The sequence below is a fragment of the Psittacula echo genome, assembly GCF_963264785.1.
Source record: "Psittacula echo genome assembly, chromosome: 6".
NCBI lineage: Eukaryota > Metazoa > Chordata > Aves > Psittaciformes > Psittacidae > Psittacula > Psittacula echo.
In genome coordinates, this window is record NC_137743.1 from 49,345,850 (window position 1) to 49,369,398 (window position 23,549).

The window sequence follows — 23,549 nt, forward strand, 5'->3', positions numbered from 1 at the left end:
AGGCAAAGCTCTCAGCACACACAAGTGGAGGTTCTGCTGTAGCACAGACTTAAGTCAAGTGGGTTTGAGCACCTGCTTAAACTGCTTAAACTTAAGCACAGCCCTAAGTATTCAGCAGATGGAAGAGGCTGGTAGCTGAAGCCTCTATTGGTAGACACCAGCAGTCCCAGTGCACACAAGTCCCTGAGCTTCAGGTCTCCCACTGGCCTCCCCAGCAGATGAATGCCAGTCAGGAAGTCAACCAATTGGAACCACTTTACCTCATCAGTATTCAAACATGGGGAAAACTATCCAGCAAGACTGGCTTAATCCTGCAGTCCTCCTGAAGATAATCCTCTCATTGAATCAAGCAAATTACAACTCAAGCATTCCCGTAATTTACGCATACAACAACAACAAAAAAGAGAAGAATTTTGCAAACTGATATTTAAAGCTGTCCATGACCGAGACCAGATGCATTTCTAGTGAAATATTGGAATTCCTCTAACACAAGGTAGTGGAGATGGTTACCCACATTTTCATTTGCACTGTTCCTTCAATGCTTTTTAGTGTTGCAAAGAGCCTTCTGGCAGCTCCATACCCCATCCAAGACATGTCCTTTGTGCTCTCAGACAGAGCAGGGAGACCGTACGAGCCAGTATTTGGTATTTTAGGAGGACAGCATTGGAAAGCAGGGTATCTTGCTGAACAAGACAGGAGCTTTTGGTCAAGTAAGCCATTGACTCTCCTTCAATCTTGTCCCTTCTAAAACAAGTGCTTCCTGGAAACCTGCTGGCATTTTGGAAGTAAGTGCTATGAAGAGCATTACATGGGTGCTTGTAAGCAAACAACAAACATGTAATTTCAAAGACCGTGATGTGCTTATTTTTTTCTCAATAAAGCTACTGTGTGTTTCAGGCTCAGTGAAAGCAAAATCTTTTCTACTCCTCCACAGTATTAACTTTGCAGAAAGCACTGACTTAAGGTTAGCTGCCTCCATAGTTTTCCACAAATGCTAGACAAAGCAACACCAACCAAAGGAGACAAGTGGCCAAAATCTTCCAAGGTAGTCAATGCTGCTGAAAAATCTCGCTGTTAGACACTGCAGGTTACAGGCTCACACCTCCCAGGAAATGCAGCAGGGACTGGGAAATGGTCTTCCTGCAGGATTTTTCTTCATCACTTGCTGCTGAAGTATGTCTGCTCTACTGCTCGATATTCTCTGGTTGTATGGTTCAAAGAGATATTGTCTTCCTACAGCATAAGACACCATGCTCTGCCTTTTAGTAAAAGATATCTTTATTGATTAAACTTCTATAAAGATCCTGGGTTTCATCTGAAACTCAATGGAGCTAATGGAATTTTTTTCCTATTAAATTAACTTTGGATTTCCTCATCCACTTTCAGTTCAGAAAATCCCTTGACTTTTTTACTTTGGCTCCTCACAAAATTATTTAACAGCTTCCCCTTATAAAGTTTAGATTACACTGTCATAGTTTTCAGTGCTATACCGAAGACAGGTTTAGCACTCCCAATATGAACCCATGATTTAAATAAATTTAAGGGTTTTAATTTGAGCTGCAAATTTGTTCAAACTAAAACTTGGAACAAATTCACTGGAAACAATTTGTCAGTTTTGTCACCCACTTGCTAGGTAAAGCCAATCAATCAATCAATCTTTTAAATGGGTTTTCTTTTCCAAACCGGACAATTCAGAACTACGTTTGCAAGACATGCTAGGCACTAATGCTAAATGAAATCAGAGCTCATTGCTGTGCAAGTAAACTAATGGTAAGGGATGTTGCTTCCAAGGAGAGAAAAGGAAACAAAGAAGTAAGATTAAAAAAGTCACCAGAAGAGAGAATACGCCGCGTTACACACAACCTCCTTCACTCAAGTGTACAGAGAAGTGAGGTCAAAGAGCCTGTGGAATTCAAAGGGTGCCAAAATGCAATGGATTGACTCCAAGCAGTGTCAGGTTCAACAAAGCTTTGATGAAGGCTGCAATGCTCCACCTGCTTGGCGCTCAAGGCCCAAGCCTCACTCTGGAACTTCCCCACTGTCTGACAGGAGATATGGATGAATGCAATGATCAATGATTAACGAGAACCAAAAGGGCTAAATGATATTCTGGGAAATACTGGTGTAAATCCAGCGTAAAAGTATCAAAGCCGGTAACAAGCAATGCCAGATCCTGTTCAACATCTTTGTTGGTGACATGGACAAGTGGGGATTGAGTGCGCTCTCAGCAAGTTTGCCGACAACACTAAGATGTGTTTCAGTTGATACACTGGAGGGAAGGAATGCCATCCAGAGGGACCTTGACACGCTTGTGAAGTGGGCCCATGTAAACCTCATGAAGTTCAACCAGGCCAAGCGCAATGTCCAACACCTGGGTTGGGGCAATCCCAGGCATAGCTACAAGTTGGGCAGAGAAGAGATTCAGAGCAGCCCTGCGGAGAAGGACTGGAGGGTGTTGGTCAATGAGAAACTGAACATGAGCTGCCTTCAGTGTGCACTCACAGCCCAGAAAGCCAACTGCATCCTGGGCTGCATCAAAAGGAGCGTGACCAGCAGGTGGAAGGAGGTGATCCTGCCCCTCTACTCTGCTCTCGGGAGACCCCACTTGGAGTATTGTGTACAGTTCTGGTGTCCTCAACATAAAAAGGACATGGAAGTGTTGGAACAAGTCCAGAGGAGGGCCACGAGGATGATCAGGGGACTGGAGCACCTCCCGTATGAAGATAGGCTGAGAAAGTTGGGGCTGTTCAGCCTGGAGAAGAGAAGGCTGCGTGGAGACCTCATAGCAGCCTTCCAGTATCTGAAGGGGGCCTACAAGGATGCCAGAGAGGGATTCTTCATCATGGACTGCAGCAATAGGACAAGGGGTAACGGGTTTAAACTTAAACAGGGGAAGTTCAGGTTAGATATAAGGAGGAAGTTCTTTACTGTGGGGCTGGTGAGGCACTGGAATGAGTTGCTCAAAGAAGTGGTAAATGCTCCATCCCTGGCGGTGTTCAAGGCCAGGTTGGACAGAGCCTTGGGCAATATGGTCTAGTGTGAAGCATTCCTGCCCATGCAGGGGGGTTGGAACTGGATGATCTTAAGGTGCTTTCCAACCCAAACCATTCTATGATTCTGTGATTCCATGATTTGCACCAGGCATCACAAAATGCCCTTCTCTTTCAGAACACAATTTTGAATTTTCTTAGAGGGCAAAAATCTGGAAGAAGGTCCTCAATGCAGAGTTTTGCTTGGCTGTGCTCTGTTTTCTTTTCTGCTCAGAAAGTCTGAACGACTCCATTATAAAGGCAGAGTTCAATTTCCACAGGAGGAGTTAAAGCTCTTTTACTGTAGCCTCCATGTAACACCTCCAACATGAAACTGAGGACTAAGGCCCTGACAGGCAACCTAGTGCCACAGTGTGGATATGCCAGGGTGCACTGATACAGGTACTGGGAACATGTGACCACCTCCTGCTGTGTGTTCCATCAGGGTTATGATCCATGACCAAATGGCCTGTGAATACTCATGGGTGCACCCATGTGTTTGTCTTCTGGCAGAGGTCACACACAAGACAGACCACCACAGACTTGCATTTTAAAGTTTCAATCAGATAATGGCTGAGCTGCTCAGAATACATCTCCAGGTCTGAGAGCATGTCAGGCCACCTGTGGCCACAGGAAAAGCATATCCTGGCAACTTTCAAACAGATTTCCCAGATCTGGCTGTAAAAATGAAGCGAAAGATTTACTTCAGCATTTGCACCAGGATATGTAATAAGTAGATTAATTTGGGGACAATTTCCATGTTTAAGGTGTTAATCCTTTCAGCTCTTCAAAATGGTCAGATCACCGAGTTTTAAAAGGTCTTTCAGTGCAAGCACTGTTTGGGAGCATGAAGTAGGTATGACAAGGGTCATGCTGGATCCTGAAAGTCCCCAAAGCCTATCCAGCACTGATGACACGTGAAGCACGAAAGCCTTCAGAGTCCTGGGAGTGTTTGGAGAGTAGAGCTTGATAAATGCCTCTCCAGGAGAGCTGATCCTGTCTCAGTAGATGGCTGCATATTCTTGTGACTTTTACACTCCCAGTCTGGAAGGGATCTCCCCTGGGATCTTCCCTAGGAGGCATCAAAATGGATGCAGTGACCAGGAAGGACATAAAAAGCAGTAAGTGGTACAAGACAGATCCACTTTCCCTGGCAGCACCTGCATATCCAGAACCACATTGTCTGTTCCGCTATCACTCTATTTTTAACAAGCCACCTACACTGGAATTTACTCATAGCTGTTCCTACTCAACCAAACACTCTTCTGTGTCAGGTAATGGTAAAAGCCTACAAAATGATCTGCTAATGGTTCAACGCAAACATGCCTAATGAGAATGAAGTTGTAAAAAGATGTACAGCTTTCTAGTCACTGGCAGCTGAGAACATGAAATCCAGCGAGTCATTATGGTCATGTCACTTGTGTTAGTCTTCACAGGCTCAAACCCACTGTCTTCAGAGTGCCTTTTTTGCCATGTTCTGACTCAAACTGTACAGACACTGCATTTCCATCAGAGAAGTTGCCCTGCCACATGAGAAATGAAGCTGCTGTCAGACACTGGATGTCAATATCTAGGGATGAAAGCAGCACAAATTCTTATCAAAAGGGATTTTAGCTGGAACAGGAATACGGCCAAGACCATTGCCAAAATGCTTCAGCATCTGACACAAGTGGGTTTGTCCCGTTTACACTAGCAGTGTTCAAACATGCTCTCCATAGACCTATTGTCAGCACAAGTCAGAGGAGGAAAACTGGTGGTGAAGCCCAACATGATGACTTAACATCCCAACAGCTCCCAACAGTGAGAAGACAGTAGGTGAGTCTCCATTCCTTTCCCTTTCTCAAATACACTTCTCCTTCCACAGAAACCAACAGGCAGGTTTTGTATGAAGTGCAGTGCATCTGTTGTAGAGGGCTTATGATTCACTGTCCTCCTCTTATTAAAATATTTCCAAAGCCCTGAGAAACAGATTGATGTGAAGAACCACAGTGAAGTCAGTGTGACTACATGCAAGGACATTATATCATGAACATGTCTATTATTTATAATGAAATTAAGCTGGCCAAGATAATTAATGCTATTAATATCTGCACAATGATGAGCACAGTATGACTAGATAAATAGGTGGAATTACTTCTTATCTGAAACATCCTCCCATTTGACTTGCAGTGCGAACCCAAATATAAACAGAAAGGATAAACAATTTGGTATGAAGTGTTACTGTTGTTTTTAATTATCTAATACCTATATATCAGGTGCAGAATAGGCAGAACTACTTGTGCTACAGTCTAGGGTGCTTTGACAACACAGTCCAGGCTGCAGCTTGCTGGTAATATTTTAACATGAAAAACTGCTTAGGGAGAAGACAAATTGAGGCAAATTGAGACATTTTCACACCACAGATTTTGCATGTTCTTCCACAGAGCAAAAACATTCAGGCAAACTCTATAGTATCTGGCAGAACCCTGCAACTCAACATACCAGGCTCCACTGCCTTTTGCCATGCCTGTTTAATATGATAGTAAAACTCCAACTGAGCACAATAGGGCACAAAAAGAAGAGAAAGTGACTTAAGGGCAGAGCTTCATGATGAACTTCAGCCTCTTTTATCGTCATCAACAGAAGGCACAATTTTAACTGAACTCCTAGAGAGGAGGAGGAGGTGGAATTTAATTTGCCTTCCTATGAGAAATGGAGAGCAGAACACTTCCACTTGACCTCTTTAAACTACTAATCTCCCAGGACGTTCACTGCATACAACAATACCAAGGCAAATGGATGTATAGATCCACTGTATTTCCTAAAGAGATAGTTACAACAATGGAGGCATTTTTCAGATACACATCTATCTAATTTATTGAAACAATGGATTTGGGAGGAGTTTACCTAAAAATTCAGTCTATGCAAACCTATTCAGCTGTTTAGCTCAAAAGGATCACACTGACAAAGTTCTGCCTCAGATAAAAATCTACAAGTATTGCTCTAAGTAATTTTCCATCTTTGCATCTTAGAGTTTCAAATTAAATCATCTTGAAAGGAGCCATTTGTGCTGCTGATTTTTTTTAAAGAGGAAACCAAATTCCTATTTAAAGCCATTTAGACAACATAGAAAATAAGATGTAAATTACACTACAGAAATTCCATTTTTAAATATTTTAAGGAAAAGATACAAACCCATAAATATCTGAATGATTAAGCCTATAAATACAAATCAATGATCCAATTTTTACTTTCAACATGGGCTAAGCACTGCAGCACATACAGAAGACTCTGTAAAAGCATGCACTATTCAACAAACCCTGGAACACACAGCTCACTAAGTATTAAAGAAATGGCCCCAATTTTTTTTTAAGTTTTTGTACTGAACTTCTTTATCTTTTTTTTTTCTAATCTAATTTAAAAAGGTTGAGATTGTAACATCAGGGTAATGTCGTTTGTGCGTGCTTCTTAGAAACCATTACTGAAGTGTCTCTTGTTTCACAGCCTGTTTATCGTCAAACTTATATTTAGAAGTACATTGTAAGAGCGTGAGCTGCTCCCAGGTTTATTTTTAATTCAAAGATACTGTCACAAACTATGCTTGTGTGTCACAGAATGTGAAAACTAACACTAGATGCCAAGAAAGCTTAAAGCACTACCAGTTACCAACAAGCTGATAGTAGTAGGTTGTTAGGTGATTATAGTTGCTGGTAACTTTGAACACAGACATGATTTAAAGTAAAGAATAAAACTATTGAAAAAAAATTACATTTACCCCCCGAAGAAAATAAGTTACATTCTAAATTTGAAACAGCATGCTGGGAAACAAAGGCAGGGCTGTACCTAAAAAAGAAGAGTGTGCTGAAAAGAGTATTATTAAGTGATTTACCTTGGCAACAGCTTTGCTTTCAGAATTATTGTTGGAATCCTTAATGCCATTTAATGAATCTCTTCTCTGTGGGCAAGGCTTCTTTTTGCGTGGTCTGCCTTTAAGATTTGGTGCTGAAAATTAATGGAGAACAATTTGAGCACATTGTCTTATACTAGATTTTAAACAGCTGAAAGCATAATAAATAATTCCACTACAATCATCACAGAAATGTACACATCTGTCTACAGTAAATGCTTATTACAAGATTCCCATCCTCCATGAGTTACATCTTGACACACTGTATGTTTCTATAGAATATACCTCAAGGCTAATCTATTCTACTCTCACACAGCTAATTAATATAAAGTCAAACACTGGTCTCCGAAGGAATCAGAGGAAAAGCACAAATGTTTCTCCATGGTACAAAAAAGAATAACCCAGAATATTAATAGGTAACTTTGCATTAATCAGCCTGCTGCTTTTATTATTCCTAATCTTCAAATAATAGTACTAACTAAAATTTCCAACTTCAGGAAACATCTGGTTTTGGAAATATTCTGAAATGTTGAAATTCCTTACAGCTCCAAGAAATGTTTATATATCCTGTCATTCTTGTCAAAGTTCTAAAAAAAAAATAAAAAAAAAATTTAAAAATTACCCTTGAGTCCTGAAATGGATCAAAAAAAGCCCCTTAACAACAGTTCTGGAAGTTGACAAGTACTGAAATAAGTGATTGATTGTTTCATAAGGGTTACATACCACACATATAAATTAACATGAATCACTTTCAGCTTTCTCCAATTCTTAAGATAAAACAGTTCTGAAATAACACAGTGACTAAATCCTAACAGCTCTGAGCCATACATAGAATGGGATATGGATCATCATCAAAAATATCAGACTCATCCTTCAATAGTGATATTACAATATAAATTATGTTCACATGCAGAAATAATAGATGAAGCAGATGTTTGCTCATTATTACGTGTCCTGCCTGCTTTCAGATTTAAAAATCAGCCTCAGCCTACTATAGCAACATTTAAAATGATAAACAATCATTAACTAATGACTGTACCGAAGAACATAATTTCCGTTAAACCTTTAATTTCTAGGTAACCATTGTTTTCATTACTTAACGGGATGATTAGAACAATGTCAGAAATCTAAACACCACAAACCTCTTGAGTGCCTTCTAATTGTTTCTAATCTTACATTTGTCACACGGTAAGTCAGTGGTTTCACGACATTTTACATTTTAATTAGTTTACAAACACAATAAAGGGTGCTAATTTGATCTTATAGTTTGAGTAACAGTGTCATATTCGGTCTGTTCAGAGGAAAAGCCATGGGTTTAAAACCAGAAGAGATGTCCTTTTTCTTCCCCCAGCACTGGCACACGGTAAAAAAATTAAATATATATATATATGCATGTGCATATGTGTGTAAGTCCATAATTGTGTCTATATAAAAATATGTTTATCTCCCTACAGAAATATCTCCATCTATCCCCAGTGAAGCACATTCTGCTTATTGAAAAGTACGGCAGAAAGCAATTCTGAAATTGTCATCTGAGGCTAACATGCAAAATCAAACAAAGAGAGAAAGAAATTATTACCCATTCCAGTCGACAAACATCTGCCTGATTTATATCTGTACTCATGAATGCTATAGCATGTGACTGCATACCACGTTGCTGGAAGTCTTGACTTGGTGTGGATGTCAGCCTTACACAAAATGAACACTAAGAGTATTTGCTCTGTGCTTACAAATCCCCTCCCCCAGCCGTTCCATTACTCATATAAACAGAGATGAGCGACTCGGCGGGAGCGTGGGATGAACTCCGAGGACTCCAGTGCCGGCTGCCAGACTGCCAGCCCCAGCCACGCCGCCCTCCTGTATTTATAAACCCGGCTCATCCCTCTGTCTTTGATGTCTTTCTGATGCCTACTTTGTTTTGCACATGACCTGGAAGGGATGGACAGATCCCAAACCATGGTTAGCCCCAGCAGTCACACCTTCTTTAAAAATAAGAAAACAGCAATGTTCCCTCATTTTACTACACTCTGGCACACACGTTAAAACGTTAACCTTCAAATGAACGGATCCCCCAGCCCAGTCCAATCAGCGGCTGGAGGGGGATGTGGTCCAGCTAGGATCGAGTATACTTGCATGTGAATTACTTTTTCTTTCTTCTTAATAAATAAACTAGTTCAAGGCTTAATGTTTTCCAAACATACTTGCTATCCTGAGTTTTGGCACTGTACTCTGTACTTTGTATCATACTATAAAGCACTTCTAGTATTTTGCTAAAAGCTTTAAAAGCAAGAAGGCATTTGTTTCTAAATTCCAGGTATACTGAGCTTGCATATAAACACTGTTTGAATTGGAGGGTTCCATGGCAGAACTGGCACAAACCCACTATGAAATAGGGTATTTGTATTCTCCCCATGGCTCAGGAGCTGCAGCAGGAAGGTCTGCCTGCAGCACACATGAAGACCATCCTACACATCCAATGGTAAATCACTTTAAGCCATTCCAGATCAGACACATAATTAACAAGAAAGTAGCAGCAGGAATTAATACCAGAAGAGAAGGTCCTTCTCTCTAGTATCTATTCCGTAAAACATCTGAAGAAAACAAAACATTTGAAATAGTTCCAGTCACACTTGAAACAAAGCCATTAATATCTGCTTCCTAAATCATTATGAATAAATGCATTATTCGAAGATTATTTGTATTTCAGCTATATCCATTTCGTTCTCTTGAGCTAGGAAATATGACTAGGACAGAAGAAATAATTTACAAGTCACATACTTGTTTTAATTTTTTTCAGGTTTTGTTTCATTTATGACATACTCATGAGCGCACTGTAGATTTCTTGAATTCGTTATTCATAAGTATTTTAAAGCAATTTAAACATGTTGTGGCTTAGTCCCAGACTGTTTTCCTGATGATACCAGATGTTCAGTATGTACTGGACAGCTAAGCGAATACCACATGTTTTCTTCTGCTTTCTGGTAGAGAAGAACTTCTGGCATGACTACCTGAGAATATGTGAAACAATTTAATTTCTTCACATGTTTGTGCATATGGCTTTCAAATTCATTTTCTGAAAGCATTTGTGGCAGTGAGACCTGATAACTTGTACATTCCCAGAAGGTGTGAACATAAGCAAAGCAAATTAAATTCAAAATGGAACAAATACATACAGGAAAAAGTTCACATTCATTTGCCACCTCTTTAGTCTAAATGTCTGAAACAGGAGTATTAGAGATACCAGTTTATTAGAGTACCAGTTTAAATACTTTCTTTCCTGTGCATTTGACAAGATGTTTGCTTTTGCCAATTTGTGTGGCTTTTTCCCCTTCCTTTCTTTCTATTTGCTTCCTGACGTATCTGAAAGAGGAGGAAAATCAGCTACTAAAATGACCACTGGGACATTTGGTTGCTTGACTGGTTGCTGGGAACTTTTTTTGCCCCTACTTTGGTGTGGTTCAAAGGACTGGTATTAGCACAGCATAGGTGCTCTGCATGCTTGAGGTTTGGAATGCAAACCAGAACACCCCCCCTGCCTGCAATCAGCAGGTGACAATGCCTTGGGAGAGCAGAGCTGCTGCTGCTCAAGGCAGGCAGGCAAGGAAGGGCTGTTAACAGAGACATACACCTGGTACAATACAAATGGCCTAAATCTCCAAGTTCAGACTTCCAGAAGCAAAAAAATGCTCATCCACTTGAAGTCCACAGAAGCCTATGCCTTGCTGACTCAAGGAGCCTCTTCTTGAGACTACAGCTCATCCCAAGTTTGCTAGTCATCACAAAGGGCAAGTTCATTTGGAAAATGGCAACAACACACAAAAAATTATCTTCTCTGCAAAATCTGTAGGTGCAATAGCTATAGAGCCCAGCAGGGAAAGCTACTTTACCTGCTAATCTGGCAAACATTTCACGTATGACCAAGTAAAACACAGCCTGCTGCAAAATGTTCACAGCACAAGCTAAAACTCCTGTTTGGAAAGCTGGAGGAGCACAAGGGCATGCTTTCCATCTTGGGCTGGTTATCTTTCTCATATACATCACTGTTGTGCCTGCTACCTTTAAGTTCAAAGGGACAATTTCAGCACTCCTTGGATGTCAGTTCTACATCAGTGTTGATTCTTTGTTTCCCTGAGCAGCAGATGCAGCTGGCATCATTTAAATCAACCTGTCCCTCAGAGCCCACCAGCCTGGCTGTCTCTGCCATGCAACCACCACTGCTTGCAATGCTGCCCAGCATGGCAGAGGATGCTGAGGCTGTTTCCTCAGGATGCGTGGGGTTTCACAAGGAATCAAGCAAGAATCCAAGATGAACAAAGACCTAATTCAAGCACAAGCATTTGTAACCATAAAGATCAAAAGGTGTGATTATTAACTAATATGCATGTGGTGTGGACTTCGTTGTTCAGCTGACTACTACTTGGTGGTAAAAGTGTTGTGCCTCCTATTAGGGAAAGCATGTTAAATGAGTATGTCATGAATATCAACAGTTACACAAGCCGTGACGACAACTGTATCTTAACAACTCTTCCCATTGTGGAATATATCTTATTGCCATCTTAGTCGTAAATTCTCAAGGAAAAGAAAATTATTTATAGGAATCTGCCCAGAGACAAGAATGTTTTCTTCCCCTCCATGTCTGAAAGAGGCCCTACGTGTTGTCTGGAAATGGGTACTCATTGAAAATCACACAGAGATTGATGCTTGTCATTCAACATGAGGGATCAGTATTTCTCGGAAGACCATGAAATATTAATTCATGACCGAGTGGGACACAAGTAAACTGGGGAGCTAAAAAACGGGAACAGCTTGTGCCCATGCCAGTGAAGTGAGAGAAGATGGGAAGCCAGAGAGGGGAGAGGTGGGAGATGTGCCCCCAGTCCGCTCCTCCTGTGCCACATAGTGGGAGAGGCCACAGCCAGCCACCCATGCTCTGCCAGTCTCCAGTGTGTGATGTCAGTAGGGTGCAGGAGAAGGCAGCCATAATCCTTCTGCCCAGCTGTTCCCTCCCCTGCATGTGTCCCTGGGGTGAAAGGGAGAGGAGTACTGCCCTCAACTTTTTCTGTTTAGGTAGGGGAAGCAACTTTTGCTGGCCTGCAGGACAGCAAAAGGAGGAGCACTCAGCCATTGTCTTCATGAGTAGGGAGTGAAAGGGAAGGTGAAGTGCAGAAGCTGCCACTGACACCTCTTCTGTGCAAATCCTCACGTGCACACCTGCCTTTAACAAAACCAAAAGCATTTAGTCACTGATGTAACGTAACTAACCTCAAAAATCTGAAATTCAGGTTTAATCGCTCTTCTTCCTAAATGGAAACTTGTATCTTGCACCCTCCTCTCCCAATTGTGGCTAAGCTCTCAAGTGCCAAAACACCAGCAATATCCTACATGTGACTACAAACCGTCACACCTGAGAGGTTAAATGCAAACCCTGTGTTACGTGCAGCCTAGAGCCTCTAGATTTAGACTGGCAAATTTCTGCTGACTAAAATGTGCCCTATGAAGAAGGGTGATCCCGAAGCCCAAAGCCTGTTCTTGTAAGTTGCCTACAGACCACCACAATTGAACAAGGAGAATCCAAAGGCACTTGCAGCAGATAATTACAGACCAGGTCTTGGAGATAAGCTGAGTATCAGGTTCTGACCCACAAAGCAAGAGAGCCACACAGAAAAGAGAGGAGCTCAAAGTTAATACTGCTCAGACCAGCTAGATGTTTTCTTGAAGCTAGAGGTCTTCGCTGTTCATGAAACCATGAAACAGTACCATTGCTCAAAAATTACATCTTCCCCTCCAGCACTCTCATCAGCCTGTGCAAGCATCAGAATATTGCAGTGATCGGGAAAGGGACAGAAGGTGAGGAAGGAGACAGCTATTCAGAAAATTCTAAAGGCCACTGCTCTAATGCTGCTCAACTTTCACCACCCTCAGCTGCTCTGCTTTCAGGGAAGTTGTCTGCTCATCAGGACATGGGAAACAGGAGCATTTCCAAGCCTCACCGCCCAGTACAACTCCCAGCTCTGAGTTAAACCCAATGATGTAAGTTCTATGCAGGGGAAAGAGATGTACCAAAGAATGGGAGTTGCCGAGGTCAGCCATGATTGAACACTACATATGACTGAAAAGTGTAGGCTGCCACAAGAAGACAGCACCTCAACCAGCCACCTTCTTTAACTGTATTCCCAGGAAGGGGAAGTGATTGCTGGACTTACTATCTCCCTGTGATCAAGTCAGACTCACTTGAGCTATGTCCATGCCAAGAATTCAATGTACTGCCACCACTAGGTGCACAAATAAGTTAAGAGACAATGGCTGTGGTTTTGGGGTACCTCACTTTGGCAGGTTAGTTACAGTAGAATTATTTTTTTTTAGGACTCTGATTATCACCGGAAGTCCAGTGAGTTCAACCGACCCCGTAACACTGTTCTCTAGATGCACATATTTAGGCTGATGTAAAAGATGTGTTGTTATAGGGAGGGTGTTAAAAAAATAGTGGCCTTCACACAGCTGAGGTCAAGCTATGTTGGCACTTTGTCAAAATTAGTGCTGTAGCCAAGCGATTTTAATGAGCCTGGAATGCATTACTTCATTTGTCGTACCTGGATCACTTACTCATGCTGAGTCCAAAATAACCTTGGACCTTGGTGGCTGCTCAACAAACCATGTAAGAAAACAGTACTGTACTCATGACTCAAATATGTACCTTTTTCTTGTTCACTCCATATTACTTACTCTAGACAACATCTAAGCAACTGCTATGCCCATGATCAAATTTCTTGCCTTTTCCAGGCCTCTCTGATCTGTGTAACTATTTCCTGATATGACTTCTGGTCCTGGCTTGCTGGTGCTCCAGTTTCTCAGAAACATGTAGAAAGTGAGACGAAAAAGGTAAAGAGGAAAAGAAAATGACAGCTATTGTCATATTTCACTGAGGAATGTACCCAGATAGCTGCTCAGCATTGCTAATGCACTTACAACTTACACAGTCAATCAGATTTTGGCTTCCTGTTGTTTTTGTGACCATGTTTCTGCCCTGTGGAGAGATGAAGGAAAAAGGAAGGAACAACAGCATTTTTGCCAACTGCAAGAGTATGAGAACACAAAAAATCCCAACCAAGCTTGTGAAAATGTCCAGGGCCATCAGCAAAGAAGGGCCAGTGGAAGATGTGGGTCTACATTTAGGGTGGGCTTACACAGTCAGGTGCAAGTGCACCAGAGGGAGGTAACCACAAAGGTGGAGCACTGGCAAGCTGCAGGAAGTTAATAAACAGGGATGTACTGTGGTGATGGATTCAGAAGAGAAGTGTGCTCGCGAGAGGGAAACTGCAGCACACCTGCTAAATACATCAACACTGTCTCCTCCCTGTAGGACACCTCGCAGAACATCTCCTCATAGAATCCTTTTGCACTGTGCCAGTCCTTCATATGCCTTCCGGTTTTTACACACATGCACAAAAGCTGTGACAGCAGAATGCTTGGCCCTAAGCTCCAAAACCAGTATCTGTAGCTACTCAGCAAACTAGGATACTTTCCCTCTTAGGCAGGTGGAAATGGCAGGATGTGTCAGATCACAGAGTTATTAATGATTCAGGTACCAAACAGAAGCTGGAGGTGGCATATGGAGGTGCCTGACAATCAGTGTCAAGGTGAGAAGAATGGTCCCTGATCTCCAGAAAATCCATGAAGTGACCATGCCTGCTAGCAGGTGGCAAATACCTGGTTGCTGAGGACACCCTTAAAGCAGCCTAGCAAAAGTCAGCTCTTGGCTGAAAAACATGCTTACATGTTGCACCTTTTAAAATGTAATGAATAGAACGTTAACAGTTTTAATGGTTTTAACACTTACCCCTCTAGGGGGCTTCTGGCATTCTGTAATATCTGAAAGTTAAGCAAAGCATATTGCTATGTTTAAGCACCGTCTCAAAAAACGTTCAAAGGTTAGTTAATCTCGCATACTGCTCTGGAGTCCCAGCTGCTTCCTTGATTTTCTCATCGCTTCCATCTCTTTGTTTTCTCTCCTACACCATTATCTTTTCTGCATCCTGAGTTCAGGATCTTACATTTCATTTATTTCCCTTGCACCCCTCAAAGTTTATTTAAAAGCTTCTGCCTCCTGGAAACAGGGTCCGAGAAAGAGGGCCTGGAGCATTTATCACGCAGGCACACTTAGCAGAGCTGGTGGAGAGAAGCAAGCTGCAACCAACCTAGTATTATATCAAAGGATCAGAAATTGAAGTAACAGGAAAATAAAGCAAAAGATCAGACTACACTAAAACCCCCCCCCAGACCTTTGTTTAGGAACAACAGTGTCAGCTGATTTTGGGAAACTCTCTACAGGATCCTAAGTACACCTGTGGAAGACAGCGATGAGCACCTATCAAGAACTGAAGCTCTCATTGAGCTCTGGAGGTCCCACAGGCTATCTACAAACACACATCTCTTGCTTACTCAAACTGCACATAATTTGAGTATTAATATTATTTTCACTAGATTTTTTTTAAAAGTGCAAACTGTTGTTTATTCCTTTCTTTAGAACTGAACATGCCAGACCTGACCTGGAAACACTGCAGCGATCAGCCTTGCAGGGAACACTAAGGACCTACACTGCTTTCTAACCCACGCTGAGAAAGAGCGGAGTTGTGAAGCCATTTCTTAAAGTTTTGTTTTGGAAATGAGATATCCCATGCTCCATGTGGGGAAAATCAATTTGCTACCTCTCTAAAGAAAACATTCCTCATTTGGAAATAAGTGAAACAGACACTTCCTTGTGTGGATTAATGTGGAGACACATGACTTGCTGCAGACTGTTGTTTTGACCCCCCTCCTGACTAGACAATCTCTGGAAAAAAACAAAAAGGTAGTATTTTTCATGGATTACAGTTCAGACTAGCATTGCTTTTAACAGAAAAGTTTGAGGCATTACAAATATCAGTTTGGCCAATTATGCCAAAATTGAATGTTTTTAATTTCCAGGGAAGATGGGGACAAGATTCAGGATGAGGCTTGGAGTCTTGTTTTCTTCATTTCAGCATGGTTGCAAGTTTTTTGCTTGATCTTTGGCTTCTTTATGTCCTGCTGACTAATTTTGGTTTAAAAAAAAATTGAAAAAGTTTGTTTTTTTTTTTTCCCCCAAAATCTATACATGTGTTAGAAATTATGAAGTGTGGCAAATTGAAAAGGGAAGCTGAAGACTTCAGAGAAAAATGTATGGCTGACAAATAAATGACATTCAAGCAGACCTTACAGCAAATTAAAACAATAATAATAGTAATAAAAATCCAGTGTAGGCCTATTTCTGGCTGCAGATGACAGGATTATTATTAATGATTCAAGAAGAGGCAGAGGTGTTTGGTAAATATTTGTTCCACATTTGCAAAAAAGCCAGATGATACGCTTGCAAAAGAATATAATTAAAGCCAGTCAATTGACTTAGTTTTACAGAAACCAGATCTTAAAACAACAGAAAAGAAAACCAAAGCACCTTATTTTATACTTTGGAACTATAAGCTTGGTTAGAGAAGCTAATCGCATGCATGGAACTTACCTGCATTTCAGTAAGCCAGCTGATTTAATACTAGATAACACCTTGATTAAAAAAGAGCACTACATAATTTTATTCAAGCATATATTAAATGGATTAAGAACTGGCTAAATGACAGAGCTAAAAGCAGGCATCAGTGAGGAATTTCTATCAAATGAAAATATTTCTGGTGGGATTCTACAGGGGCTGCTCTTAGTCTTGCTAGTATTCAGTGTTTTTGTCAGTGAAATAAATATAAGGTCCCTGACAGTAACAGTCACAATGACAAAAGGACTGGCACAATGCTAACACTGAGTCATACAAATGAGTAATCGGAAGGAAAAATGGACCACGCAAACACAATGCTCTTCAGTACAGCTCCAGCATGAAATCTGTGAGCAAGGACTACAGGTCCCACTCACCAAGCCAAGGGTGACACTTTACAGGCCACCCCACACTGGAAATTCAACTTACACCTCATAGGAAGATGCTGTGGCCAAAGGGAGTTCTGCCTTCAAGGAGGAAGTCTGAATAACTCAAGCTGTGCCCAGTGTAAGCAAAAATGACTGAGAAGTGATTTCACCAGGTAATCTGAGTGCCTCAAAGGTAAGAAAAAGCTGGTACTCAGAAGCGAGGAGGCATAACCAGGCATGCCTAGACACTGCAGTGTATGCCAATATACGCAGGCATGCATATGACCAGCTTTCAGGAAAAGCCTGAGCCAGACACAAGCTGGTGTGCACAGTGCAGGAAGAAATGCATGCCAGAAATGCATTTGAGGGTCTTTGTCAAGGTATCACACTGAAGCTGGACATCCCGCCTCAGTCACAGTGAGAGCCAGGTCCAGGCTGCTGCTGGACAGCCTTGTCACTGCGGGCGGCTGCAGCAGCCTGGCTGGCTGCACAGAGGAGGCGTCCAGCTGTCTGGCTGTGGTCCTTGCTCAAACAGCTGTTTCCCTTCTTCTGCAGAAAAAAGGTGGTGAACTGGATGAAAGCATTTGCCGGTAATTTTGGCCGATGAGCCACTACTTGGGGTTCATACCAGATTAAATGACTCAGTGGTTCTTCTGGTGCAAAACTGCATGAGTATAGGATCAAACACCGTAAAGTACTGTGCTATGCAGGACAAGGAACATGAAGAGCTGTAGCCTTGATTCAGCAAAGCGCACGCCTAACTTGTAAAGACCTGGAGCATGCAAAGACCTCTGATGACCTCACTGGAGCTATTTACATCTTTGAGGCTGAGCCTGTGTTAAGCATTGGAAACAACCAAGCCGGCATGACTGGCTCTGTCACTAGTGGGAAAGAAGCATTCAAGCACTGAACAAAGAAATCGTCGTATTTCATCATGAAACACCACATGCTTGGGCAGCATCAGAGAATCAGACATGGGTTCATCAAGTTTCCCCTGCCCTCAGAAATCTGCAGTCAATCTCCAGTCTTGAAGCCCCCTGCCCCCAAAGGTCACCTCATGGGAAGCTGCACCCAGTGGACAGGGGCTCCAGTTTCTTTAGGAGAGTCACAGCAATACTCAAAAAGTGCACATCTGACTTCTCAGAGTAGCTTGGGCTAAACAAAAAAAAAAAAAAAAAAAAAGAAAAAAGGAAGAAAAGAAAAAAACAGAGGAAAGACTGAGCAGGCATAAACAGATTATGTAATAGCCAAGAGAAAAGCAGCGCAAACACGGCAGTGAGAAGTGAAAATGCTCAGCAAACCCATGCAAGTCAGCCTATCTCATCAACACTCAGCAGAACACCCAAGGTAGACTTCCCATTAGAGGGCTTTAGAAACTAAAAGACAAATCTTAAGGCAGCTTTCCTAGCAATGTTTCTTTTTCTCTCCAGTAAAAGCCAGTATTTGTGAAATTGCTATCTAGCAGAGTCAGCAGTACCCAATGGAGACGTGACCTACATACCTCAGAAATACAATAGATACATAGCCAGTTGTACACATGTAGACATACAGATAAGAGGGGCTAATTGACTGGTAAAGACTGGACGCTGTGCATGAATCTAAACAGGCAGAAACTAATGCAAGAAGCATAAAATGCATGGTTTCCTGAGACCCTGATTTCAGGAATGACAACAGCAGGTACGAAGCAATGATCATCCACTTGTACACAACGTGAAAACGGCAAATACATTATTTACATCTCTTGCATTTCTGATTTGTAACTGATTATATAAGAAAGATTTTTTTTAGTGTAAGAATATTATAATTTTGTTTTTTTTTTCTTTGTACTTGATCATTGCACTACGAAGTAATCAAAATTTGTTAGGCATAATCAACCTGCATGAAGATATTAATGAAGTGACACAGAAACTAAAGAGCTTCCCCCTTGATGCGTACATTCAGCTGCCACCACAATGTGGACTACTCAATGCATTAGGTGGAGACAGGAGCAGCTGCTGGTGTAGCCTAAGCCCTGCTCCCATTCACATCTCTGGGTCATCACCAACTTCATAGCAGCAGCTGGCTGGACAGGCATCCCATCGCAGTGCACATAGCTGTAAAGAGGTTCAGGAATAACTCTGCTTTGGCACAGAGTTTGGGACAAAGCCTTCCCACCCCTGGGACCTGCATACATCTGACACAGCTCTTTAATGCTGGGGTGCGGAGGTGATGCTGCTTGGTATTGCTAAGCAGGGGAGGGATCTGCACTTTTTCACTGGTAAAACACAGTAGTGGAATTCCAGTAACTTTGTCAGGTTGTGTACTAAAAGAAAAGGAATCTGTATAACTGCCAAAACACGTGAAAAATGATGGTTTTGAAGTCCTGATGGTAAGATCACGTGTCCAGTTTAAATAAGCGCAAGCCTGTGAACTTGGTGTAATCGTCCTAAACACCACCATAAACCAAACTGAGCCCATCTCTGCATTACTGCCTCAGTAAATCTCTAGCACTCAGAAAAATCCAAATAAATCTGATTTGTATCTATTATTTTATCTGAGCAGGTCAGGGTTTAAACTAAGTATGAAGTTGGTTGTGCAACATTCTTCCGTAGTCAATACTGGTTCTTAGGAAATTATCTGAGTGAATTAAATGGAAAGACTATTAAACAATTTACACACTTCCTTGTGTTTCAGATGTCTAATTATAGCTGTGTTTGTCTCTCCCCACAGAACTGCTGTATACCACATGGTATGCATATTTCAGCATCCAGCATTATTAACTCATGACCGACTGTCAGTTGATCATTATCTAACACATGGGGTCTGCAAAAAAAGCCTTATTTGGGCAAAAGCAGGCTTCGGACCCGCTCCCACTGTATTTTCCCCCAGAAGAAGTTCACTTGGATTATTACTTGCTGTCAATGGAAACTCAGAGGTTACTTATGTGAAATCTGCGGACAGGAAAATAAATCCTTACCAAGTTTAAACACTTAGTTGATATTAAAACCATCTCCAGCTTGGCTGGTTTAAAGAAAACTCTCAGTTGCCCTCTAGTGTCACCCGGCTGCCATGCCAGGCAGCCTGCCCGTCGCTTGCTGAAGCCAAGGTCACAAAATTTAACCTGATTTCACGTGATGAGTTTTACTAGATGAGTAATGTTTTGTATAAAAGAGCGAGAGGGGATGCTTTTCCCCTCCTGGAAATTTCAGGGCTTGGGCCCCTGTAAGCCCAGACCTTGCATAATGTTTACCACTGTGACTGCGGCACATGACACATGGGTTTTATGAGCTAGAATCTCTGAAATCATTCTGTGCGCTGCACTCCATAAAGTTCATTCATAACTAAAAATAGACTAATGTACAAACTGATTTAGCATTATACTGAAGCTAAGGAACATAGGGAGTCTGCAAAATTCCCTAATATGGAAGAGAAGCTGAGTTTTCAAAAGCAGCAGTTTATTTGTTTCTGAAAATGGCCAACATATGTAAAAGATTTAATATACAAAACCAGGTGTATATATAGCCTAGATCTTCGCATGTGCCCATTTTCATTCTATATAAAGACTTTATACAGCCTGAAACTATAAATTTAATAATAGATTACTAAATTAAGTCTGCACAATCACTTCATAAAAAAAAAAAAAAAAATTCATTTCAATTTAAAATACAGCTGTAGGGGTTTGGACAATTTCCTGCATAATAGAGGCCCATCCCTGAAATGTAAATAACACTGGTATTAAAACAAGTCAATCAGGCACATCAGGAAAAAAAAAAAGGTACATGAAAACATAAATGCATTTCCCAGCCTATCCTAAGTAAGGATGCCAAACCTTTCTTTTATTTGAATGCTGCTTTGACAAATCACTACTGCTTCAGATGGCTTTCTTTTTTACTTTTTTTTTTTTTTCCCCAAAATGTCCTGCTTTTCTTAAGAGAAATCCAGGGCTGATTAAGTCTTACTATTTTGAATACATCAAACCATGAGGATTTTGCAATAAGAAGTATTCACCTCTTTCCTATGTACCGTCAGCGTTCTTAAAATCCTGTTTCTATAAAATTAAACAGTGTGTTCTTCAGAAACGCGTGAGGTTGCCTGCTCTGATTTTTTCTACTGTAATCGTGCAATTTTAAAATTACCTTCTTTCTCAAAGCTCTTTCCCCAAACAAATAACTTTGATAGTTGTAAGATTACAAAAACAAGTTAGACTTTTTTTTTCCTTTTTTTGAAACTTGCAGGCCATCTGTAATATTATTGACTGATTACACAGTAAAAATGACAAACATTACTTTATTTGGTATATATCCTAAGCTAATTATAAGGCTTTCTCTTCTTAATTTGACAAGACTGAAATATCACAGGAAATGCATATGGCAATTCAGAAAATATCATCAGGGAAAAGGTGAAATGAACATTTTAAAAAGACAAATTATTTGATCTGCATAAGCAGATATCTGTCAGGCACCGCCTTTCTCCACAGTCTGAATAGCACTTTCCAGTTGTTCTCACACCCACAGTGTAGCTCACAAGACAGGAATTGTGCTTTCCACGCCAAAGCGTTGCCCCTGTTGGTGACAGAAGGCTTTTGCTGGCAGCACCCAGCAATGCTGTAGGACACTGTAAAGAGGAGATGCAGAGCAACCAAGCAAGTAAGCTGCCCCAGCATCTCCACTTTCTAGGAGAAAGCTGTCTCTCAGCTTCACCTAAGCCAGGGCCCCAAAATACTGAAATTGCTACAGAAATAATAAGGGGGGTATTAGCATTCTATTTGACAGGGCATACATGGTCAGGGCTACTCTATTTGCTCTATGCCCTTAGTGACTGAATCCTGGCTCTCAAAGTCACAGGAAGCTTTTGCAGGGTTTCCAAGCCCAGCTCTCAAGCCAGGGGGACATAACAAGCCCAGTAGTGGGGAGCAGCGGCTGGGGAGTAACTTTAATACTGACCTGTAAAAGGCCATTTCAAATAGGGAAGTAACTGGTCACTGAGCCAGCTGTGTTGGGGCTCACCTGTGCACACCTGTATCTCAAGAAAGGATGGGACCCCTGGTAACCCACTGTCCCCTTTGCCTGCAGATCGGTCTCCTGGGCTGTGCCTTTCCTTAGTACTACACAATACCTGATTAGGGTAATGTGGGATTAGGCTGCTGGAAGACTGTGGGAGGTTCAAAAAGCTCAAAACCATTTTCTTTCTGCCTCATGAAATACACAGCAAGAATTTCACTGACTAATCCCAGTCAGTCCCTTTCTCCTGATAGCATCTGGAAGGGCTTTGATATTGTATGGCAATCCTCACCCTCACTTCCAATAAAGGGATTGCTCCACTTCACTCTGCCTGCTGCCAGATCTAGGTTTTTCCTAGAAGGCTCCTCACTAGCCATGACCCTGACACTGCTTGGTCAGGAAATCTGACAAAGTGACGTGAGTGGCCAAACATTCTGTATATCTAATATTAAACAGATAAAAGGCAAATCAGCACCACTCCTGGATTTCCAAGTACACTGTTAAGTGGACTTCAACTAAGGTGAATATGAAGATTCATTGTCCCAAGAGATAAATATTGACGGAGGAAAAAGCAAAGGTCAAATTGGTCAGTATTTACTCAAGAATATCTAGATCTTGATGTAGTGCAGCATACACTCTGAATGTCTTCATCAGCTGCTTCTGGAAATCTTTTCGTTATGACTAAGGACTTCAAAAGTATAATTTTCTGCCCTCTAGAATTAATATTTAAAACCCCCAGAAACTTACACACACCTACTGCAAACAGGAAGGCTTCTGTGTCTATGGCCTCAGCAAAAGGAGACGTGTTGATTTGCAAATGCTACCTGCCCAGTCTGCATGCCAAAACTCATTAGCCCTGACCTCTGAAGATGTGAACAACAAAAACTTTCTGACTCATCACATGACAGTATTTCAGACTACCATGAACAGGAATTTCCTCTTTGGTAAGGATTAACGCACTCCCTCCTCTCTCCACCTCAAGTATCTGTAAATTAAGGCTGAAATTTTATCTGAGGCTTCTATTTCACATAAGGAGTTACTCTGAGAAAATGTCAATCAAGAATTCTGGGGGAGTTAATAGTCCAATTATTTACTGTGGCAAGTATGTTAGTCCTATTATTTATCTAAGGTTTCAGGCTTACTGCCTGGTTTCTGACTATCTTCTCCCATGTTATTTTTGTCTGAAGCCACAGTGCTACAGACTCTTCTTTACACAAAACAGCACCACTGAAAACAAAAATTCCAGGAAATTTATAAAGGCTGATTTTTCTGAAGATGCATGAGGAAGAAAGACACTCAAATCCTCTGGAGTTTCAACGAGGTTATTTCCTGAATTCTCCTCGGCACCTTCACACAGCCACTCAATGATCAGGAAAGTACCAACTCTTCTCCTCTGCTCATTCAAATGGTCTAGCATGGTGCATGAACTCCTATTTCTAACCTTTGTCTTCACTGAACAGTCAAACATAGCACAGATTTGTTGCAATCACCATGGAGATCAGCTGGTTTCAAATTAGGCACAAACTGTTTGTTTCCTTTGCTATTTTTATTGTGCTTTAAGCCTATTATGCTTCTCCCACCCTGCCCTTTCTTTATCTTTATTGGCAAATGAGAAAAATCTTACTCTGCTGGGAAGTCAAATCCTAGCCACAGCTGCTCCTGAACTCAGTGGGGGACGGTGGTGGTCCCCCTGTTCTAAATTGCCTTCCTTTGCTGACTGGCAACCAAGTA

At 41.5% G+C, this 23,549-nt stretch overlaps 1 protein-coding gene across 2 annotated transcripts in view; it reads right to left on the bottom strand.

Annotated features, from left to right (window-relative positions):
• ARID5B (AT-rich interaction domain 5B) overlaps nt 1-23,549 on the bottom strand; it is a gene marked incomplete at its 5' end in the record, with an annotated part of 122,972 nt that overhangs the window by 30,789 nt on the left and 68,634 nt on the right. For both annotated transcript variants that reach the window (XM_080620912.1, XM_080620911.1), the window contains one exon: nt 6,898-7,010. In XM_080620912.1, the coding sequence (XP_080477038.1) occupies nt 6,898-7,010 (113 nt within the window). The remainder of the gene's footprint in view (nt 1-6,897; nt 7,011-23,549) is intronic.